We start from the raw sequence: 22,535 nt of genomic DNA, 5'->3' as shown, positions 1-22,535 counted from the left end.
TGTAGGAATATCCACATTAACAGAAGAACTCCAAGGGTGTGAAAGATGGTATATTAAGCGATGGTCACTCGAGGCCTCCTTTGGGACTATCCCCAAAGGTGATACCCACAGGTTTGGGAAAGGTGGGTTGTGAAAGCGATGGCTAAATCCTTGGCAATTGTCTTGGTCACAACCTCCAAGTCTTCGGCAAATTTAAGCCCAGCACTCCACAGCCCACAAACTGAGGCCCCAGGTAAGTCTGGGGCCAGGGCTTCCTGATGATGACCTGGAGAAGATACCTCCCTGTGTGCACACACAACTTTCCAAGTCATGAGCAATCATACTTACTGAAAATGAATCGTAAAGAGGTAGGTAGAAAATGTATCTCATACTATAATGGAAAATCCATTCCTGGCTAGCCTTAGTTATACTTGACAGATGGAACAGCGATGATGAATCAATTGATTTGCTTTGCAAATTAGAAAGGTATAATTAAGAAGAAGTATCAGGATTTCCAGAAAAATGTCTTATAAAATTTGCATTATACTATCTAAGAGAATGCTTTATTAGAACCCCAATCAAAGACAAAATGATTCCAGAAGTGCTGGATGTGTTGTCCTTATTTATTCCTGCCCACTATCTGCATATGCTTACTTGATGACTAAACTGACGTTCAGGTTTTTGTACCCATGAACAGCAAATTACAGCATTCTAAAAGAATGGACATTGTGTTGGATATTTACATTTCAAAAAAATTTAAATCATTCAGAAAAAAGGGGCAGAGGACAATTCAGAAAACAATTAGAGCAAACAAAAATAATCAGTTGGGTGGATTTCCTTTTTGACTCATTAAATAAGCAGAAGAGAAGTCTGGATTTAATTTAATTTAATTTCTTGCTTGCCTTTCCCACAAGCAAGCCCATGGCATGTTACAACATTATACAGTAATGCAATAAATTAAAACAACAAAACACAATACAAGATAAAATTTACAATTTCATAGTTCCAATACAAAAGTTAAAACCACAGTCTAAAATGGAGCATAAGATGGTTCATCATAATATATCTCACACACCGTTATCATGGAGGTAGAGCAGGCATGTCGCCAGAATGTAAAACCAGCAGACCAGAGGCCGCAACAGAGAGGCCAACTGGGCCTATGCCTCAACCACCATCGTAAGCCTGGTGGAACATTTCCGTCTTACAGGTCTGGTGGAACTGTAACAAGTCCCCTGGGGTCCTAGTCTTGACAGTGAGAGAGTTCCACCAGACAGGAGCCAGGGCCAAAAAGGCTCTGGCCCTAGTCGAGGCTAGGTGAACATCTGTGGGGCCAGGGATCACCAAAAGGTGTTTGTCAGCAGTATGACATGCCCTCTGGGGAACATATGATGAGAGGCAGTCCTGCAGGTATATTGGTCCCAATCTGTTAAGGGATTTAAACGTACATCAGTACCTTAAACTTGACCCGAAATTTGACTGGAAGCCAGTGCAGCTGACATAAAACAGGTCAACTATGCATCCTACCTGGAGTCCCAGGTTCAGAATACATGCTGCTGTTTTCTAGACCTGCTGTAAATTCCAGATCAGTCTCAAGGGCAGTCCTGCATAGAGCAAGTTACAGTAATCTAATCTGGAGATGACCGTTGCTTGGATCATCTTAGCTAGGTTGCCAGTCAAGAAGTAGGGAACAAGCTGCCTGATTCGACGAAGATAGAAGATAGAAGAATGCAGGCCATGACTTGGGCCTCCATTGAAATAGAGACACCCTGGACCATGCTCAGACTCCTCACTGTCGGCATAGTTGCCAGCGGTGCTCCATCTAGGGCTGGGAGCCATACACCAAACCCAGCAACCCTCGATCCAGGTACAGGACCTCCATCTTCGTAGGGTTCAACTTCAGTCAAATCTGCTTTATCCAGTCACAGCTGCCAACGTCCTGGCCAGGGTATCTGGCACAGCATCTGGCCGACCATTTAACAACAGATATAATTGAATATCGATGACACTCCAGACTGAAACTCCGAGCCAGCTAAGCGAGGGGGTACATGTAAATGTTAAACAACATTGGGGAGAGTATCGCCCCCTGAGGGGTGCTGCATACCGATAGGTAGCATGGTGACAACTGCTCCCCACATCGGTGAGGCAGTGGGTCAACAGCTCGTAGTTGATCATATTGAACACTTCCATGAAATCTAACAACAGCAGCAGCACCAACCCTCCGTGATCCAGATGTCTATGAAGATCGTCCATCAGGGCGACCAGTCCTGTCTCAGAGCCAAACCACAAGAGATGCATTACACGTGGCGGGTCCACGCAAGTTTACCTGGGAAGTGTAGTGGGAGACTCCTTTCCCTCTCTGTCTCTTGTGGTTTGGCTCTCTGTCACATGGCCAGGTTGGAAGCTGGACTGAAATGGATCCAGGACAGAGGTGTCCTCCAGGAATATATGCAGTTGTTCTTCTAATGTCTGATCAATCACCTTACCCAGGAATGGGAGGTTCAATACTGGCCAGTAACTGGATGGGTCGGTGGGCTCCAAAGATAGTTTCTTCAGGAGTGGCCTCACCACTGACTCTTTCAAGGCTCCAGGAAAAAACCCAGAGCTCAGAGACAAGTTGACAGTGGCCTCCAATAGATCCTGAAGTCTGTCAACGCTGGCTTTCAGCAGCCAAGATGAACAGGGATCCAGGAGACAAGTGGTGGGCCTCACTGCTCACAGGACTCTGTCAATCTCATCCTGGGGATTAGTTTCACAGTCCCAGTATCTGAAAACGGTAGAGGAAACTGAAAATAGGATTTGAGAACATGTATATTACGCTCGGGGTCATGATAAACTATTCAGATGCACAACATTGCCACAGATGTGGTTGTCATTCTGGTTGGCAAATGCCATCATGATCTGATCAACCAGGGGTAGCCTTTGTAATGGACATCTGGGTGGTCATTTTTGAATGTGTGCTTTCACTACATCTTAAGTATATGGGCTAATCTGGGAGAACTAAGATCAAGTGCCTTGCCAGTATTCTGTACATTTTCTGTTTGCTTCACAAGATTCTGCTTGATGAACAAGGGGAAAGGTCAGTCTGACAGGCTTGGAAATCCTGTAAAGATATTAGAGACATTTGTGCTGCTGACTGGTCATCACTTTGAACACCTATACTTAAGATTTCCATCACTTCCAGAAACCAGAAAGACTGACTGTAATCATGGAGGAGGCAAGAATGGTTCTCTTTTGTCAGAAGAATCAATGCTGTAGACAATTTGTCACCTGCTTACTAGGCTGGAATTTGGTCACAAGCAGCAGGGCACAGCATCCAATTCCTTTAGAGGGCTTTTGCACTAAATAAACAAATCACAGGTGACAATGCAGAGAACAACTCTAGACACTTTCAAGACATGTAGCAAGCTGATCATGCAATCTTACAAAGGAAGCTCTTTCACCATAAGGGTATAATAGCTATTCTGGGATGCAAACTACTTTAAGAATGCAAATATAAGGACTTTGTACAATGCTCATGTAAAGACTAAAATTTTAAGGATACCTAGGTGAATGAAGATATATTAAAGACACGCTTTCAAAATAGATGTTGCTGTGTTTTTTCATACCATTAGCCATCTTGGGTATCAGTGTTATATTTTAATAGTGTTGAAAATTAAGGAGGCCCTAAATCTGATTCTAGGCGCTTAAAATCACAAAAACAAAATTTGGTGCTTTCACTCACTACACTAATGAAATAAACATGTTAAGGATCCATGTCTGTGGACACTTAGTAAGCCACATTGAATTCAGTTGGGTTTATTTCCTAGTGAACATACATAGTATAGGGCTGTAAGCCACCTGACTAGGTGTGATGTTTTGTTACTTGAAAAGCCATATGTGTTCTTTAGCGTTTACAATTCCAGGGGAAACATAGTGGTGTGCTTTTAATACTGACAGACAATAAAATTTAAACCATCACAAAACCAGTTAAAAGTTGAAGTCATGTCTTTTATTTTTCCAAATGTCATCAGTACTTATTCTGCTAGGCCTTGCAGTTCTGGGCACGTATTTACAGCCTTAAATTTTATTAAGCTTCTTCAGAATGTTTCCAGAGGAATGAACCAGTTTGCAATAACAACAGAGTTATATACTAATAAAGCTTATTTAGTTGGCAAAAAGGTCCCTTTTCTCCCCAAGTGACTAATAGTCTTACCAAAGCCACTGAGATGTGTGCTGGAGTCATGCAATTCTCGGCTTTTTCGAAAGTACAGAATATTTAGCTCTCAAGATTGCTGAAAAAGCCCTGAAATGTCCACCCTAATTAGTATTACAGTGCTGCAATTGTGACTGTAAGGGATATCCCTTCTTTGGGTTATACTGTTTCATGTGTAGGATGTGTGGTAAGTGCAAAATATCATAAAAGTAAAAAAAAAGAGAGACTGGGTGAAAGAATTGTTGATCAGTGCAATTAGAGGTCAATAACACCCTGGGACTGTCAGAAGAGATTAGGCATGGAAAAGCAGAGGGGGAAATGTGTGAGGAGGACAAAGAATGAATGGGATTACAGGTGGAGGTCAGTCAGGTATATGCAAGGTGAAGAGGAGGGGAGAACAGCATTAGGTACATTTCAGGTTACTGGGCATGTGTGAGGCAGACCAGAAACTGAAGGTAACTGCAAGAGGTAAAAAGGAAGGAAGGTGCCCCAAATCAGAAAGCTATGGGGGGGCAGAGATGTCAAGCACAAGAAGGGCAAACGTTTTATTGAGTTTGATTCACATTTGTACAATTAACTGGAAGTTTGTTTTGTGGGAGACTAGTGTTTCATGTCATTTGTAAAATGACATGAAACAGTAAGCCTGGAAGAACTAAGTTACTGAGGAGATGAGACAGTGGATAAAAAAATATTTTGGGAAAGGGGGGGAAAAGATTATTTAAAATTTACGACACATATGAAAAGATACCATCCCTCTAGATTGGGCCACCTCTAGTGATTATGAGTGGCAGTCTATTCTTATCCTCTGTCATAAATTGCTACCCCAAAGGCTGTTTGACAAGCTATGTCTCAGTTGCCACTAAAAATTTTCTGACCTTTCCCAGGATAGGAATACCTTTGTGATGGGCACAGTGATCTAGTACAGGCTTACAGGTTTTCTCCCAGCTGAATGCTTCTTCTGCTCCAATACTGAAGGCAGGGGTGGATCCTGAAGCAAAGGGTTGTGAGCTGTTCTTGTACCACTGCAGAGAACACCTACACACCACTACCAATTTCTCATACAGGATATGGTATAACAATACATTACGCTGTTATTTAATAATACAATCTACTAAATTGGAATGATGTGACAAATATTGGTGCAGTGTGTGAATACAACAGACCAAGGTTCAAATATTTTGGCAGGAGGGTGTTGTGAACCCAAGACCGTGGAAGATAGCACAAAAATAAACAAGAAATTGGATTTTTCCTCCCTACAGGAAAAGTGCCACCAGTACTGGCCAGCAGAGCGCTCAGCAAGGTATCAGTACTTCGTGGTGGATCCCATGGCAGAGTACAACATGCCACAATACATCCTAAGAGAATTCAAGGTCACAGATGCCAGGGTAAGTCAAACAGAGAATGTTCTAATCACCTGATGTTTCAGATTGGTGGTACTTTGCTTTTGTATTATGGTTGAACGGCTTCTTACTGTTCATCCCACTTAGAATTCAATCCCACTCCAGGAATTCAATTTGAAGATCTTCTGTTGAAGTCCATGTACTTTAGTGAGACGGAACCTCAGGAGTGGATAAGGAACAGCCCAAACCTTTCTTCCTCTTCTTTCCTTCCTTCAGTGTTTCACTAGTGCATGTTTATGCAATGGTGCCCGCTTGCGGGGAGGGCGGGATATTGTTGTTGTTGTTGTTGTTGAAGATGATGATGATGATGATGATGGGCTTAGAGCTTTATCCAAGCACTCAGCAACTCGTTTTTAAGAACCCGGCACTTCAGAACCATTTCTATGTGTCTACATCAAGCCTCAGATCCCATGGACTCTGAGGCCTGACGTGGGCACTTATAGATGATTCTGTAGGGACCTAGATTTCTTCTGTAAACTGGGAGTGTACAATCCAGGTACTCACAGAACCATCTTTAAGTATTAGGATCATCACTTCTCGGCCTTTTGGCTAAGATCAAGTGTAGTGTGTGTGTATTAGGATCAAGTCTCATGCTTGGACTTGGTGAGACGGCTCATCAGAAACCCCTAGGTATGGGATTTAAGCAGACTGGGAAGGCCAAGGTAACAAAGTTGCAAAATCAGATTTACATATTTCACAATCCTGCCTATTTTGTTATAGCATACTGTAGACATTGACTTTTTTAATGTCTACAGTATGCTGTAGCAATTAACCTATGTCTGAGTTTGGGTCTTGTTTGTGATTCCAACAGCCCTCCCCCCCCCCCCGCTTTTTTTTTTACCACCAGCACCTTAAGGGCATCTCAACAGACATAGTATCTGTAATCCAGAGATGAATTGCAAACATAACTGCTTAGCTGTCTTCATACACAGTCATTTCCCAAAATGGAAAAAAAAAACCTTTTCAGTATCTTTGTAAGACAAAGAAAACCTTATCAGCAGAACTTTGGAGTATATTTTATATATCTTTGGTCTGAAGAGCAGTTAACTGGTTAGAGAAGTCTGGGATGTTGTTCACTTTTTCTGTCACCATGCCTTTCTCAAAGTTCTTTTTTTTTTTAAGGCATTTTCATCACTTAAGCCTGTAAATACATTGTTGTTCTACAACAGCCCTTTAGGTCATGTGAGCTTGAAGGTTAATGTGGTGTGATTTAAAAACCGCAGAGCAAATAGCATCCTTAAGGGAAGCTTGACAAGCTTTACACATTATAATTTGATTCTTGGCATAGCATATTCCTCTGCGTTCTAATCTGTCTGCAGAGAAGAGCTACACGGCCATGACCCTGACTGGCTAATTTTCATTTTGCATTTCTTATCTGAATGGCTGAGTTGCAAGTTCAGTACTGATATAAGATTAACTGTATATAAACATTTTTATGGCCTGACTGTAGCCATTCTCAAGCTGTGATTTGTAACACTTTGCACTCGATGGCAGGATAAACCCCTAGCCTGCTCCATTTTTGGAAGCCCTGTAGCAATAACATTGATTAGAGAAACTTAACAACATTGTGCTTACATGGGACAAATTGACTGCCCATTAAACGCTTCAGCTCAGCATCCTAAGATTCCAGGCTGTCCTATCATCAGTGCTTCTGCTGCTAAAATTGGCTACAAATAAAAATACAGGAGGAACACATACAAGGCAGCCATCCAAGAGAGTTGCTAAACAGCCAGTTGAGGCCAGAAAGCGAGAGTTTGATTTGCAAACTTTAATAGCTGACATAGTTGTCGATCTGAAAAATATAAAGCATTTTTAGTCCTGTTGTTTTCAGTGGGAGAGATTTAACCGCCTGCTTAACACTTCTGTTCAAACCAATGGATCTTGGAAGTAGTTAATTTGGGAGAAGAAAATGCCCATTGTTTGGATCCAGACTCCGCTTAAAGTACAGTCAGTCTCATAAAGTATTTGTTTTTCAAACTTCAGTCCTAATCAGTTTGGTTTAAATGAACCCAGTGGGACTTACCTCCAAGGACATGCATTAGAATGAAAGTTTTAATGTCTAAGAGTGACAATTACGACGATATTTGTCACCATTTTGTTAGAACTGGCTGGGCTTGGATTCCTCTGCTGTTAAGGATAGTGAACTGTGTTGTTGCAATGCCATCCTCCATGCTCCATTGTCAAGTCTTCAGATGTCTGCAATTACTGAGATAATGCATGTGAAGCACTTTGAATGCTTGAAAGGCAAACGCAAAGTAATTATTATTACTAACACTGTCGGTGACAATTGACATCAAAGCATCAGCCAACCATTGAGAAGGGAGTTAGCTGTTTATAAATTCACCTTTGCTGGCTTTCAGCGCAACTTCAGATGGTGTGTGAAGCATTATTCTGATGCTGGTTGAAACACTTTAAACAAGCATAGGATAAAAACAAGCTTGTGGAAAATAATCCCAATACCATCATGTTGATGTGTTCACACAAGATAATTAAAAAGGAAAGCAATGAGAACAAAACCTGTTCTCTGCTCCTGGCACGAGGTGGCTAAAACCACAATGACAGGGATTCTACAGAGATGTGCACAATGCACAGACAATTAGTATCCCACATGCACACAACACATGAGATCTTAGAAATACACACACTTCATACATAAATAAATAATGATGGGCATTTGCTTGCTTCCAATGCTTTTTCTACAGTATATGTGGCATGCATACAGTCTTGTACATATTAATGTGATCATAATTCTCACACACACACACCCAGCATATATAAAGGACAAAAGTGTGATCTGGTTGTAGCTGTTTTACCTTTTGCTGCTTTGCACACGATTAAAACAGCAGCAGCAGCAGTCTTACAGGTTTTCTTATTGTCAGGGACAATAACTGAATAATAAAGCACCTTTATTGGATTCAGTGACTCCATGTAATTTGGGAGTGTGACAGTATCCCTGTATTGCTGGGTGAATTGTGGTGGAAAGTTCAGGTGTGCCATAGAATGGCTCACTTCTTATTGCTTTACACTTGCATCTTCCTGTAAACTATCAGGGTCAACAAGCTGGGGCAGTTGCAGACAAGGACTCCATAGTAATGATATCTGTGAGAAGCACTTTCTGCCTTGCGCATAATCTCTTCAAAAGGCTTTTGATTTTATCTGCTGTGACAGGCAAGATAGAAATCCAGATGGTCGTCCAGTTCAAAGACAGAGACTGGAATCAGTTAACTCTTTACTAAGCACAGCTGCAAAAGAGGTGTGTGTGTGTGTGTGTGTGTGTGTGTGTGTATCTGTGTCTGATGAAATAGTGTTTGCAGGAACTGTCTAATGGTGGTATGGCTTTGTAGCAAGAGGAGTGAGGGGAGCTAACACCCCTTTTAGCTGGGGAGGATCTGATCCAAATTTGTTAATAGAATCTTGGCATTCCTTTGGTGGCTGACATAAGTTAGCATCTCATTAAATTATAGGACAGACAGTTCATGATGTCAGCTGTGTAAGAACAGTGTTGATTTCCGGACAAATTTTGTGCTAACTTTCTACCATCACATGGCTTTTAGGCTGTCAGCCTTAGGAAGCACTTTAGTTATTAACGAAGAATTGAAATGTGCCTTGCAGGATCATTCTGGTCTTCTGGGCTGAGTATTACTGGAATTCCCCATAAGACAGTAGACAAAGGCACTAAGTTATTAACCTAAAATACACTGGCAGCAACAGATGCTAGTATTTATCTTTCAGATTATGACATTAGCATTCCACTATCCTAAATATTCCTGCTATCATGGTTGCTTCCAATATCAGGATAATTTTAGGTGCACAGCTGTGTTGGTCTGAAGTAGAACAGCAGGATTTGAGTCCAGTGGCACCTTAGAGAGCAACAAGATTTTCAGGGTATGAGCTTTTTGGGAGTCAGAGTATCTGAAGAAAGGCGCTCTGATGTTCAAAAGCTCATACCCTGAAATTCTTGTTGCTCTCTAAGGTGCCACTGGCTACAATACCGGTATGGCTGTATAAAAGCATGGCTTATTGTTGCAGTGGCAATAACTTGCTATCAGGATTTACACTTTGTGTCAGTCTCAAGTAAAATGGTGCCCTTTCCTCTCACTTAAAGGTACTTTTAATGAGGCAAAAATGCTGCTTGGTTCAAGGGTACGTCAGTACCCTACAACCAATAGCTTAATGATTCCTGAATATGTGTTTTCTTTCACTCTTATACTCCTGACCGTAACACTTAACCACTAAATACTTTAATCAGGCAAAAGACAAGTCATTGCCATTTAAAATGAGCAAGATGTCTTGTTGACCTGTATAAGAGTAAACCAAGCCTATAATTTTTCATTGGTCTTTACTGATTGCACTAGAAAACTTCTTTCTCCCTAGATACAGTTGCTGAATGATGTACCTGAGGAATGTGAAAGATACTGTAGAAGTGCTAGCGCAATAACATGAACCAAGTTATCATTTGTGTTTGCTATTTTAAGCACCCTATATTCACCTCCATGTCAAGGCAATCACAACCTACTGCTTTGGTGGAGGAATAATTATTTTTTCTTGCCTCCAGCTTCCAAGCTGCTTTATCGGAATTCCCATAATCATTGCAGTTATTCATTGGTTTCATTCTGCAAAGAGTGCCATTTTAAGAGATTGGCATCTGGCAATAGCTTTTTTCTCCTCTCCTTCTACAACGCCTCAGTTATTGCTTACAGGCACGGTGACATGGCATCTGCTGTTTCTCCTACCATGGCGGGAAAGTAGATGCCTTCAGGAATTGTGAGGTATCCAGAAGGCATGAAGGTTAACAGCAATAGCTCAATTTGTGTCACTTCTATTAAATGTCACTGCTTACACAGATTGACAATGTGCAAAAATGAGCAAGCGCAGCAGTTGTGCTCAGATCCTTTGTTTTTTTGTGTGTTGCATTGCACACTCTGCTGACAATTTACATGCAAAGTAAGGCTCTGAGATATAATGGAAGCCAGCCATTGATGCTTGCAACAGTTCAGTGCTAGACAGACAATGGGGGCGGGGGAGTTGTAATAACAATAATTCCTTTTGCAGTTTGTTTGTAAAAATTATAAGAGACTGCATATACTAACACAAGAGAAAGTGATGGACACTAGCTTAGGTGACTGTATACACATTTATATAACGAAAGGTCTATCATGAGCTATTAGTTATGATGGCTGGATGGAGCCTCTGTGTTCATCTGAGTACCAGTTGCTGGAGGTCAGCAGCAGGGGAAATGGGATTCCGGATTATATGGATTTTTAGTCTGATTGAGCACACTGTGATACCTTCTTTTTGAAATATAATGGGAGCTAGACTTTTTATCACTGGATTGTTGAGCTCATCTGATAGTAACCAGTCTTGATTGCTGTCGTATAAATGATTAGAAAGTGCAAAACTCAAGGGTAATCTTAATCTGAATGGGATCCATTTTACAAATGGCACTTTCAGTCAAAAGGGGCAATGCTTGTAAGAGCTACTCAAGTAGTTACCAGTGGCAAGTAAAAATCACCACCAGTCAACCAGCCAGTGAGGCCAAGTATTGGAAACATCAGGCCAAAGATGCTTCTTGCGTGCAGATCATACCTGCTCTCCTTGTTCAGCTAGCAACTTACCAAGATCTCTGAAATGCTGTTGCTGGAAGTTCAGGACCCATGTGGATAAGGCAAATAGATTTTTTTTTGCCAGCCAATCCTCCTTTGGCACAAGAGGCACAATCTCTCACAGTTTTTCAAAGGACGTGGTTGCTGGAGGAAGGTAAAGAGGGGAGATTGGTATCAGTTAGCACCTTCCACTGGCACCTCGTTAGACCCATCCAATCCAGAGACTGTGTTTTTCTCCCCTGTCCCCACTCCCACCCCAGCCATCAGTGTACTATCAATTTATGTGTGAATGAATAAGTTCATTCACACAAAGATGAATGAACTTATTACAAAGATCCTAAAGTAATACAAACAATTGCTAATAGTATGCTTAGGAAGTTCCTCTCCTTTCATTTTCTAGAACTACATATGGTATTTTATGAGCATGAAGACACAGTGTAGTACACGCTACAGCTTCCACTGATCATGTATTTGGGGATGTACAGACAATAGGATTTGTGGTGGCTCCAGTATCATTCCCATTTGCTATGAAGATGTGCCACAGTTCAACTACCAGGAGGGATTAGAAACCCTGAATAAGTCAGCGGAGACTACCCTTCACTGAAAATATACCCCTAGAGATGGCTTTGCCGAATAAGAAACAGGTCATAGTTGAAGAGCAATATGATGAACCTTGAAACTGCCTCTAGCCAAGCAGGAAATGTTAGTGGTTTTAAAAGAAGTTTTTGATATTGTTGGCAGCCAAGCCAATGTCTTCCACAAACATTAAACTTGAACAAAAAAATCACATTTAACTAGCTCACAATTTCCTTGTCCTTAGAGTCTGTTTTCCCAGGATCTAAATGTCAGAAAACATCCTCTCCAGTGCTGGAAGTAATTTGAGCACCACTGTGGTTAATGAAATTGCTATCTGCAAAACAAGGAGGGAAACACAAGCTCATCAACATTGTAGTTGGAAGTGTCATAGCAAATGCCATGTTAACTCTTCTTGTTTGTTGTGGGTTGTTTCCTTGCCTGTTTATTTCTCCCCCACAATGAATCTTGTTTTCTGCCCTGCTGAATTTCATATCCTGAATGTGTGCCTTTTGTTGAAGGATGGCCAGTCCCGAACAGTGCGGCAGTTCCAGTTCACCGACTGGCCTGAACAAGGAGTGCCAAAGTCAGGGGAAGGGTTCATTGACTTCATAGGCCAAGTGCATAAAACAAAAGAGCAGTTTGGGCAAGACGGGCCAATCTCTGTTCACTGTAGGTAAGTAAAAGAAATTCCAGTGTTGTTGCTTGGCTTATCCTTCATTTTAAGCCCATTTGAAACAACTGCAAAAATTGTGATAACTTCTGGATGCTGAAGTAGAAATGCAGATGGGATGATCTGACAACAGAGTAAGTTAATGAAAAGTGCAAAGGGCAGCTGGAGTGTCTGAGTGGCTCTGAACCAGAACGTCATCACGGGGTGGCCTTAGGCAAGGCATTACTCTCTCACCCTCCCATTAATGTAGGGATATTCATGGTGGTTGTAAGATTACCAACAGCCAATTTAAACACTGTGCTGGGGGGTCCATGCAGGCCAATGTCTCTTGAGAAGACACCACTCTAGCCACTATGCATGATGTGTTTGCACAACATTATGTATTTCCTTCCAAGCCATCATTTTCTGGTATGGAAACACTGAGCACTTAGATCAAAATGCCGAGCTATGTGAAACAGGTAAATATTTTTTGCCATGCCTAGTCTGTGTCTGTCTGTCTGTCTGTTTGTCTGTCTGTCTGTCTCTCTCTCTCTCTAATAAAATGGGTTGCTTCAGACATAACACATGAACATGATTTAATTAAGCTCACCCTAGCTGATTAATTGTTCAAATGCAGGACACTACACAAACTGTGATTTCCTAGGGTCCATTAAACCAGACTCTGGAATCAGGATGTAATGCTGGTTTATTAATTACAGTTAATATTAACCATGATTTTGCATTATGTATAAATGTGGTATCCTATTTACACTTATTCTATAGAAATAATGGATGGGGGCTGACTGGCTGAAGGCAAAGCCAGAAGGTTTCCCCACCCAAGTCTCCTTTCCTTTTTATATCCAGCCTATCTACTGTATGTGAATGTCCACAGCTCTGCCTGCTTGTCATTTGTATTCCATATTTAGTAGAGTTTACATAATGCAATTTGCCTGTTTGCTTATGGCGTGACTGGGCACTGATGTGAGGTATACAATGTCTTTCAGGGACTTTGTTGGGGTTTTGGATTTCCTGTGAACTTTCTTGGTGTGGGATTGGCAGGTAGTTCTTATAGGGAATCAAAAACCTGCAGGGGCAAATGAATAAGACTTGTGAGGGAAGAGGAAGACAGCATCTCTGGAAAGATTGTATATGACATGGAGCAGAAAAGGGATACTTGGACTGATGTCATTGGTAACATTTGACTGTATGAGCATGCACTGAAATTGCCAGGAGGAGGTTGCTTTCCTCAGGTTTGCAGGAGGGGTTGGCAGCTTTCTTCACTAGTGTTCTAGAAGAGCCTCAGGGATCATGACTGCTTACTGTTCTGAGAGCAACCAAAGATTCCCAAGCATAGCTTCCCCACCCTTGTGTTGTCTGGACACAGTAAGACTTTGCCCTCACTTGGTAAGGGGATGCAAGTTGTGTCGCTGGTCAGGAGGCAGAGGAAAGAATGAAGGTACTGAAACCCAGAAATAGCAAGACAAGCCAGTATTCCAGGGTTAACACTGGTTAGAGTTAAACGAGTTCGGCCTAAGACAAATAACAATCCAAGGTTTGTTAGCTAAAAATAATAATTTTTGAGTTGATTTCTTAGGGTACACTTTGAGCATATTAAAGTTCCACATAGTCAACTAAAATATTGTTGTGGTCTCTTATTTAATAAATTGGTTTCTAAATTCCATTCTAGATTAAAATTGTGCATTCAGCACCTAACAAAAACCCTCTGCCAGTTATTGCAATTCTAAGGGTCTCTTATATGGGCAGAACACTGTCATTCTACCTTCTCTTTAAGAACAGGACTTGTGAGGGGGATACATAAAAGTGGAAGGAGAAAAGCTTTCTAAGCCGTGGAAGTCCCAGAGGAAGAAGTGGGCTAGGAATGGCTGTACAGCTGGTCAGATGTCTCAGTGGAGTAAATGGTCACTTTTAGCATCCAAACCATTTCAGTTTTTACCTTTTACCAATCTGAGAATCCTCAGGGTGGATCTCATCTTAGAGCCTCATCTCCCGGCTGCAGTCATTGGCTTGGATACTAACTTCCTTCACTGCATGTGGAAGAGGAGGAAATAAACAGTCACAAACAGTCCACACTTCAGACCCATACTTCACCCCCCAAGATGTTCTTGTTCAGACTCCACTGACCCACAGGGCCAGAATTTCAGAGGGCATAAGACAGTGAAGCGGGGTGGGGGGGATTTGTTTGCTCTGTTTGAACTGCACAAGATCCCAGGCATTTTATTTAACCTGTTTGTGTAAACAGGCATTGCTGTATACTGCTCTTGTGTGTGTTTGTGTATGTGTATTCTGTTCTCTGTTGAACTTTGTGCAAGGTCAGTAGTCTGCCCATTAGACACACGTAACACTTCTCTGGGGCTCTGGCTTTGAAAGGAGCAACTTCCTGAGGCCAAACTACGCCCATTCACAGCTTTATTCAAGAACAGCAGTTTGGTTGGATGTGAACAGGAAGAGCTGACTCACAGTTGCTGTACATTGTTTGATACTATCCTCATCCCTCACTCTGAAGTGCAAAGAGAAGACTGAACTGTGATTTTTTTGGAGAGATGAGGGGGGAAACGAAGGGGAGAGACTCTTGTCAAGAGTTATCAAGCTGTCTCACATTGATAATGAATTAACCATTTGATAAAAAAAACATTTACTTATTTTTTAAAAAACTTATGTGCCACTTTTGCATAAGAATGCACTTAACAGTACAGAGTCATTAACAATGCAGTTCAGTTTTCAGGCTAAGACTGAATAAATCTCCTTAGAAGTCATTAGCCTCTGTGTTTGAAAATATGACATGCTGCTCGACTTTGCTTTCCCGCTCACTCTGAAGTAGCTGAATCTGTAGTTTTTTGCAGTTTTTACCTTGCTGGCACTTTGGAGATTCCCTGTATTGTTACTGGTTTCCTCATTACTTCTTCTCCAGATACTTATTGGTATCTTAAGAAAACAGCTAAAATGGTGTTGAGGACTAGAGGAATGCCTCATTGAAACATGGAAGAACACTGTTTCCAGCTTTTTTCCAGGGAGCTGGTGCATCACACAAACCGGCATTTTCTAATTGGCATTTTCTAATATGGGTCAGACCACCCGTGCTGTTTCACAACTTAGATGATATGCTTCTCTGTGGCACAAAATTGTGGTCATTTTTCAACACACAGAAAAAAAACATCAGATCCTTTCAGTTTTATAAGGCTCCGTTTCTTTGGACTGACTTGTTTAACATTTCTAATTTAAAAAAAAATTATGTGCTATATAAACTGCACTCGTCATCAGTTCATACAAGAACCCTGTAGGTTCTTGACCTGAATTAGGAATGAGGGCTCCAATTTCATTATCTCAAATTGACCATTCTGTACTGAGAGAAAAATAGGATTCCCTTCAAATAAACCTGCCTTATTTCATTGTTGGATCTAGCTAAGTTTACCACATAAAGATCCCTTTACAATTAGAGTTTTCATTTTTTTAAAAATGAAAATTCAAGGTATGTCTCGTGCGTAACACAGTGTACTTTTAGCATAGCATGAAGTCAGATTCTTTTATGTTTCTCCCCCTCCTTAATGCAACAGTGCGGGTGTTGGAAGGACTGGAGTGTTCATTACCCTGAGCATCGTGTTGGAAAGAATGAGATATGAAGGTGTTGTAGATATCTTCCAGACTGTCAAAATGTTACGGACGCAACGGCCAGCCATGGTACAGACAGAGGTGAGAAAAACAGTAGCCATTCATACAGAATATGTGGAATGTCAACAAATTATCAACATTATTTTTATGTCCCTTTTTGTGATTGGTAGTTTCATACTGTAAGGCAATGATTGCTTCAACTGTTCCCTGTCTTATATTGGATTGTGCTTGTACTGGTGAAGCATCCTGTGAAGTGTAGATGCACTAGAAATGAATTTGGCAGTCTCCCCACCACAGCAACTCATTACCAGTAGAGCCTAACTGAGGGAGAAAGGGACACAATCACATATCTTACCCACCAGATCCTATCCTTCTTCAGAAGTATGTCTTGGTGGAGTAAACAGACAATTTTAGCAACCAAACCATTTTGTGTCTGTTTCGTGAATTCAAATTAGATCATTAAAAATATTACAGAGTCTAGTTACTCATTGTGGTAAAAATGAAGAGTAAACTCCGTTTTTTTTTTTGTTATCCACATTGTATAGAGATGTACATCTAAACAAAATGGGGGAGGGGTCATTAATTTCCATCAACAGAGTAGACCTTCCTTATCTCCCCCTTCTTGCTACAGCCCAACTAGCCCTGCAAAATTCTTCTCCTAAAAGACAGGGGACCACTGATAACAGCATGAGTGGGGAGTCAGAAATCTACAATGGAGAGGGAATTAGCAGAAATCCTTCACAGGTCCCAACTCTATATAGAGATACAACGAAGTTTGAAAGAGAAAATGGGCTACATTGCAGACTTGTTTTATGTGTATGAGTAAAACGTCGACTATATACTTCATTTGCCCACATACATATACACTTGCAAATAGTGTTAAAATACAAGATACAGAGTCCAAAATTTGTCACAACTCACTGCTCTGTGTACATGCAGTGACAAATCTCAGTTAAGATTTAATGCACAAGTTTTACTGGTCTATGAGTAAAGCCAATGAGGTCATGGAACAGGGAGTTCATGCCAGAGGGCATGAGGAAAGGGTTCAGAAGCCCATGACCAAAGATAGTTCTCCTAATCACGGTTACATGATGTTAACTGCTATGTCTGCATGAACTCCATAGCTAGAATACACAGCAAATAGTTTTAATTTAATCTCTCTTTTTTCTTTTTTCAAGGATCAATATCAGTTCTGCTATCGAGCCGCATTAGAATACCTGGGCAGCTTTGATCACTATGCAACGTAAATAAACAAAACAAAAAACCCTGACCCTTCCTGGATTTTTAACTGCAGGCCCTTTAAGATCCGGTGAGCCTCTTCTGAGCCATACAGTGTGCTTGAGAAGTACTTCTTTACTCCTAACTAAAGACCAATTAGTGGGAAATATTAAAAGGAAAAAAAAAACAGTTCCAGATGGACCAACAATTCATAATTCAATAAACCTAGCCAGAAACAACAGAAGAATCCTGACTGGTTGAGGCGTCTGAAGGATTACATTTTACAGATACTTCAAGGATTCAGCTCTGGTTGAAATTAAAGGGAAGAGGAAATTCCTGCAAAGAACCATCATCTTGTTCAGGATTGCATGATTGTTACCAGTGCTAATCTTGGAAGGACTGCAATTCAGGGCAAGATGCTCATCTAAAAGCCAGTACCTGGCTCCTCTGGAAGAAAATGGACTCTTTGCTTCAACATCTCCCCTTCATACCGTATTGCTCATAAATAACACTTTGGGGGGTGGGAGGGAGAAGGGCGAATGTTTAAAAAGAAAGTCCTTGATTTAGTTTTTTAGTATTGTAAAGATACTGCTGACCTGTGCTTCATTTTTAACTGTGTAAACTTTTCTTTTTTTAAAACAAAAGTTTATCATTCAATGAAGTGATTAAAAAAAGTTGCATAACTGTTCATTTTTTGTTTCAGAATTGTAGTTTTTTTATGCTGTAGAACTGTTATCTGTAATATCTCGCTGTAGAAATGTTAAATAATTTGAAAATTTGCACATTTTTGTGCAGCCCTATATTTATCTCCAGGACCACATCCTCATGTAGGTATTACTTTCACATGTTGATTTTGATTTTTTTAAATGAAATATCAATCAGTTAATCTACATATGGAAGGCTTTGTTTTTGTTTCTTTTGGAATCAACAGGGAAGCGCAAAGTATAAAGCTGCTACTAATACACAAACACACACCTTTCTCTTTCTATCTATAAATATATGTATATCTCTCTGATTATCTCTCTATCTATCTACAGCAATACATGTAGATAGATAGACAGAAATGCACACAAGTATAAATAAATATATGTATATACACACACACACACACACACACACACACACATGTATCAGTTCTTCCATGACTTGGATTTGTTGGAGCTGTGGGATAAAATCCAAAATGCTACACTGAGTCCATACAATATTTCTGAACATTTTTGCATTTCAAGATTTTTTTTCTTTTTCTTTTCCTAGGGGAAATGAGGAATGCACATCAGTGATACTTGAATCTCAGTCCTACCCAAAAATAAAGGACAGAAACCGTGTGTGCATGCACACACACACTCACATTTATAATGTTAAAGCTTCCAGTAAAGTTTGGTATTTGTAACACCTTTAGTGCAATAACAGACCATACTAAATATAGGAAGTATGCATGTGGGAAAGGTCAGTGCATATCCCCTTAGGAGGGGAGAATGTTGTAATATAATAATTGTCAAGATGTTTTAAAAATGTATTCTATCGTATAACTGTCTATAGTATACAGTAAAAAATTAGCATTGATGATGTATAATGGGGCAAAGCCAAACTCATGTTGCTCTGTTAAATCAGAAATGTTTTGTGGCATACGGCATTTGTTGGAAATGCTGAAATTTTTTTATTTTTATTTTTTGCATTTAGAGTGCCTTATATTTGATGCCTATTTTGATAGCATTTCTTCTCATTTCGTTCTGTTTGTATTGGCGTTAGTTAACTCATACTTCTCTGTTACACTCTCCCCTCCTCTTTCGATTAAAGCATTATCTTTTCCATGTATGTACAAAGAGGTCTTTTAACAATATGCATTCCTGGTGTTTACCCAAGGGTTAAATATGAATAAATATTATCCAAAGCCGTTGGGTAGTCAGGAGCCCAGTAATGAGCCAAGCTATGTTAGTGCTTGGCTTCTTCTAAATTGGCATTTGCAACCATTGTGTTGGTGATTAGGCCCTAGCATTGCCATTGTAGAGAAACAATAGGTTTCCTGCTGGCATGAGGAGCAGCCATTAAGGTGGTTCTTAATCCTAACTCATGCCCCTGTCTTTCACTTAAGGCTAAGGCATGCACATCATCATCCTTACGTTTTGGGGCCTCCTTAGGTCCGTGTGGCCAGGTAAAGGGACATGGGACGCAGAAGAGGTTATGTCTCTTTCTGATGTTTAACACAAAGTGTCATTTAAGGCAGTTTAAAGGAAGCCATTATTCTCTTGTCTTGGTCTAGGTCAAACCTGGTACCATGTAAGAACACACATATCAAAAGAACAATTATTTTGATTTAGGATTTATTTTTCCCATATTTTATTCATCACTACCAGAAACAGATATATTAAAAGACCAAACACTAGAAACCATTCTATTTGAGCACTTTTATAAAAAACAAAAAACTTAAAAAGCGCAAAACTGGGAAAAATTAAAAGTATATATGTATGATAATAATAATAATAATAAAAGTATTATAGAAGGCTACCTCAGAATGAGATTCTCTAATTTACATCAGAATCGGAGAAGAATGTGCACTATATGTTTCCTTTTCATTTCTGTCAAAAGAATATTGAAAGTGCCAGATAATGCAATGAACTTGTGCTTTTAGCCAAAAGTACAGTCAACAGACACTCATGATTGAAAAAAATGCTACGCTTTAGAAGCACAGAGGGAAGGCACGTCTGCACAGTAATTTTCTGTGTTCTCAATTTGATAATTAAGTGCAAAATTGGAAACGCAGAAAGCAATATCCCCCGCAAAGGGAGGCATTGTTTCACATGGGGTTTTCGTGTATCTTTGTTCCAAGGAAACCTGCAGTGCAGGCTATATCAGGGGTTCAATGCAGGCTGTGCACAGAAACCACATGTCTTGTGGAGATCATATGATGTGTATGGCTGATCCCTCTAGAAAGCCCTGTCTGGACATGCTCCAGGAAGGCCTGTTGCTCATGAGAGCAATTGATAAATCAGGCCTTCCACTCGCCAACAATGTTTTTTTGGGGGGAGGGACTATTAGGAAAACTGCTTTTGAAAGCGGGTGCTTCACAGGAGGAAATAAAAATAACATCTGTACATGTTCCCATCGAAACTGCTATTCAGGAGTTGCTTCTAAAGGGAACTCTGTCAGAATCATTGATGTGCATTCCATTTTCTGTAACTTTTTTGTGTAGCGGTTCTCTTCTTTCTCAATTTTTTTTTAATTAACAGGTCTCATTGCCTGCCATTTACCAAGCTCGGGATTGGGTTTCATCAGCATAACCAGTACGGTGCTATTATTTACCTATGTATGTGTAGTTATGTATAATTTTGTAATTAGTTAACAATGGAGAAATACGCAAAATATATAAAAATTATTTGTACAGAACTTTTATTTTAGCTCTTTTTTAAAAAAAATGGTTTGCATGGTTAGACATTGGCAAGGATGGCTGGGGGAAGGGAGGGGGTCCTCTAGGGAGAATTGCACTTTCTATACCTTTCTACTATGCACTGCCCTATTGATTCTACACCCAATAGTATTATTACTTGAACCCATCTGTAAGAAAACTGCTTATGAAAATCCACTTGTGTGTATGTAAATAACACAAAACATGTTAAAGGGAGGGGGGAGTTTGCAGGGGCAACAACAAAAAGCAGGTTTTCCTCCCCTTCTTCTCCCCCCACCCTTTTATCTTTTTTATCTCTTTCTTTCGAATGCCCTGATACTCCACCAGAATATCAGAAGGCTGCAGGTCCCGTCATCCATCTGTTACGTGGCTTTGCCATTCAAGCTTGGAGTGTCTTTACAAAGATAATACCAATTGTGTTCTTTGCTCTCGTTTTGGATGCCTAGATTGAAAAATTTAAAAAAAATTACCTTGTAAAATGGCTTGTTAAAAAAAAATACAATTACCTCTAATTAGTAGTACGCGTAAATGTTTTACAGGATGAAAGGTGTGCTTTTTATTTTCTTACTTCGTTACATTGGTGGCGAAAGAAAGTCTGTATGAAAATCAGTTCTTTGCTGACACAAGTTCCATTTGTTACAAATAAATTCTAATAAAAATGTCAGTGTTATGCAGCTGTGGTCATCTTTTCTTAAGCCAAAATCAAAATGCATTTGTTCTTGGCCTTAAAAGTCACTCATTCTCATTCTGTGAAATGCTCTGAATTCTGGGTCCAGGGTGATACCAGCTGCACTGGCAGCCTAGTTGGTTGTCGGGGGCAGCAGTATTCTCATATAAATGAGTTCAGAGTCATGCTCCAGCATCTTCCGGGGCACTATGATGCTTTCCTAAGTACAGTGCACAGGTCCTTGATTTTGCAAAGTAGCTCAAGCATCTAAAGATGAGGAATGACCAATGAATCAGGCAAAAAAATATAGGTGACTTTCATGGAAAGTTGCAATTAGTAACTGCTATCATATATCACCTGTTAAACAGACCAAAATAGCCATAACATATGGGACCATATCTGCATGATCGGCGCCACTTCATGCAACCAAAATACTTAGAAATATATTTACTGAGTAAATGCTTTTTAGGAATGATATTTATATTTTAATAATACAACATCTGAATGGTGAACTCTGCCATTGTTCTTGGCATCAACTTCAACCAGCCCAGGACCTTCTGAAGCAATCCATACTTGGCAGCTAAAAATCCCATGTCCTGTTAAGTCACTTTGTAAAACTGGAGTTCTGTATTCTGCAGAAGATGTGAATTCAGTAATACTCCAGAGAAGCAGACCTAGAGAGCTGGTTTTCAGCTCTGGGAAATGGGAAGAGAAAACAATGTGGCCCATTTATGTAGCTGAAGATATAGAAAGGTCTTTGCACCTAAAAGAAATGACACACATTTGACAGTTTTCAAGAGAATACATCTGTAGTCAGGTGCAGTATTCACTAAAACAGTAATTTTTGAGAATTATAGCTCTGAGGGCAAAAGCTTCTTTGAGTGAAACGTATTAAATGACATGGAGGAACATAGGCAGCAATCTCCAACTGCCCCCCTAGGGCAGCCTCTATTCATTTGAATATGCTTCATGGTGATGGATCCCTTTGGACTTGGAAAAATGTAACTTTGATGAAGATTGCACTGCAGGTTACCAATTGTCATTGCTAATGTGAACCAAGGGGGCAGCAGCTTAGATACTTTTCCATTGGGTCTCTGCTCAGATGCAGTTTAAAACTCCATCCTACACTATCATTTGTTTTGAATTGTAAGTAGTTGGATAGGACTTGAGGTAAAATGTAATATAAGTGAGTTAATAAATACACATGGTTTGATTTACAGT

At 40.2% G+C, this 22,535-nt stretch overlaps 1 protein-coding gene across 1 annotated transcript in view; it reads left to right on the top strand.

The window, feature by feature from the left end:
* PTPRD (protein tyrosine phosphatase receptor type D) overlaps positions 1–21,308 on the top strand; it is a 513,284-nt gene extending 491,976 nt beyond the window's left edge. Inside the window, exons 34-37 of the mRNA XM_054986312.1 lie at positions 5,431–5,556; positions 12,269–12,423; positions 15,972–16,107; positions 17,205–21,308. Of these exons, the coding sequence (XP_054842287.1) occupies positions 5,431–5,556; positions 12,269–12,423; positions 15,972–16,107; positions 17,205–17,273 (486 nt within the window). The 3' untranslated portion in view covers positions 17,274–21,308. The remainder of the gene's footprint in view (positions 1–5,430; positions 5,557–12,268; positions 12,424–15,971; positions 16,108–17,204) is intronic.
* The last annotated feature ends 1,227 nt before the right edge of the window (positions 21,309–22,535 follow it).

Source organism: Eublepharis macularius, chromosome 8 (assembly GCF_028583425.1).
Source record: "Eublepharis macularius isolate TG4126 chromosome 8, MPM_Emac_v1.0, whole genome shotgun sequence".
NCBI classification, from domain to species: Eukaryota; Metazoa; Chordata; class Lepidosauria; order Squamata; family Eublepharidae; genus Eublepharis; species Eublepharis macularius.
This window is presented reverse-complemented; position numbering and strand designations above follow the sequence as displayed.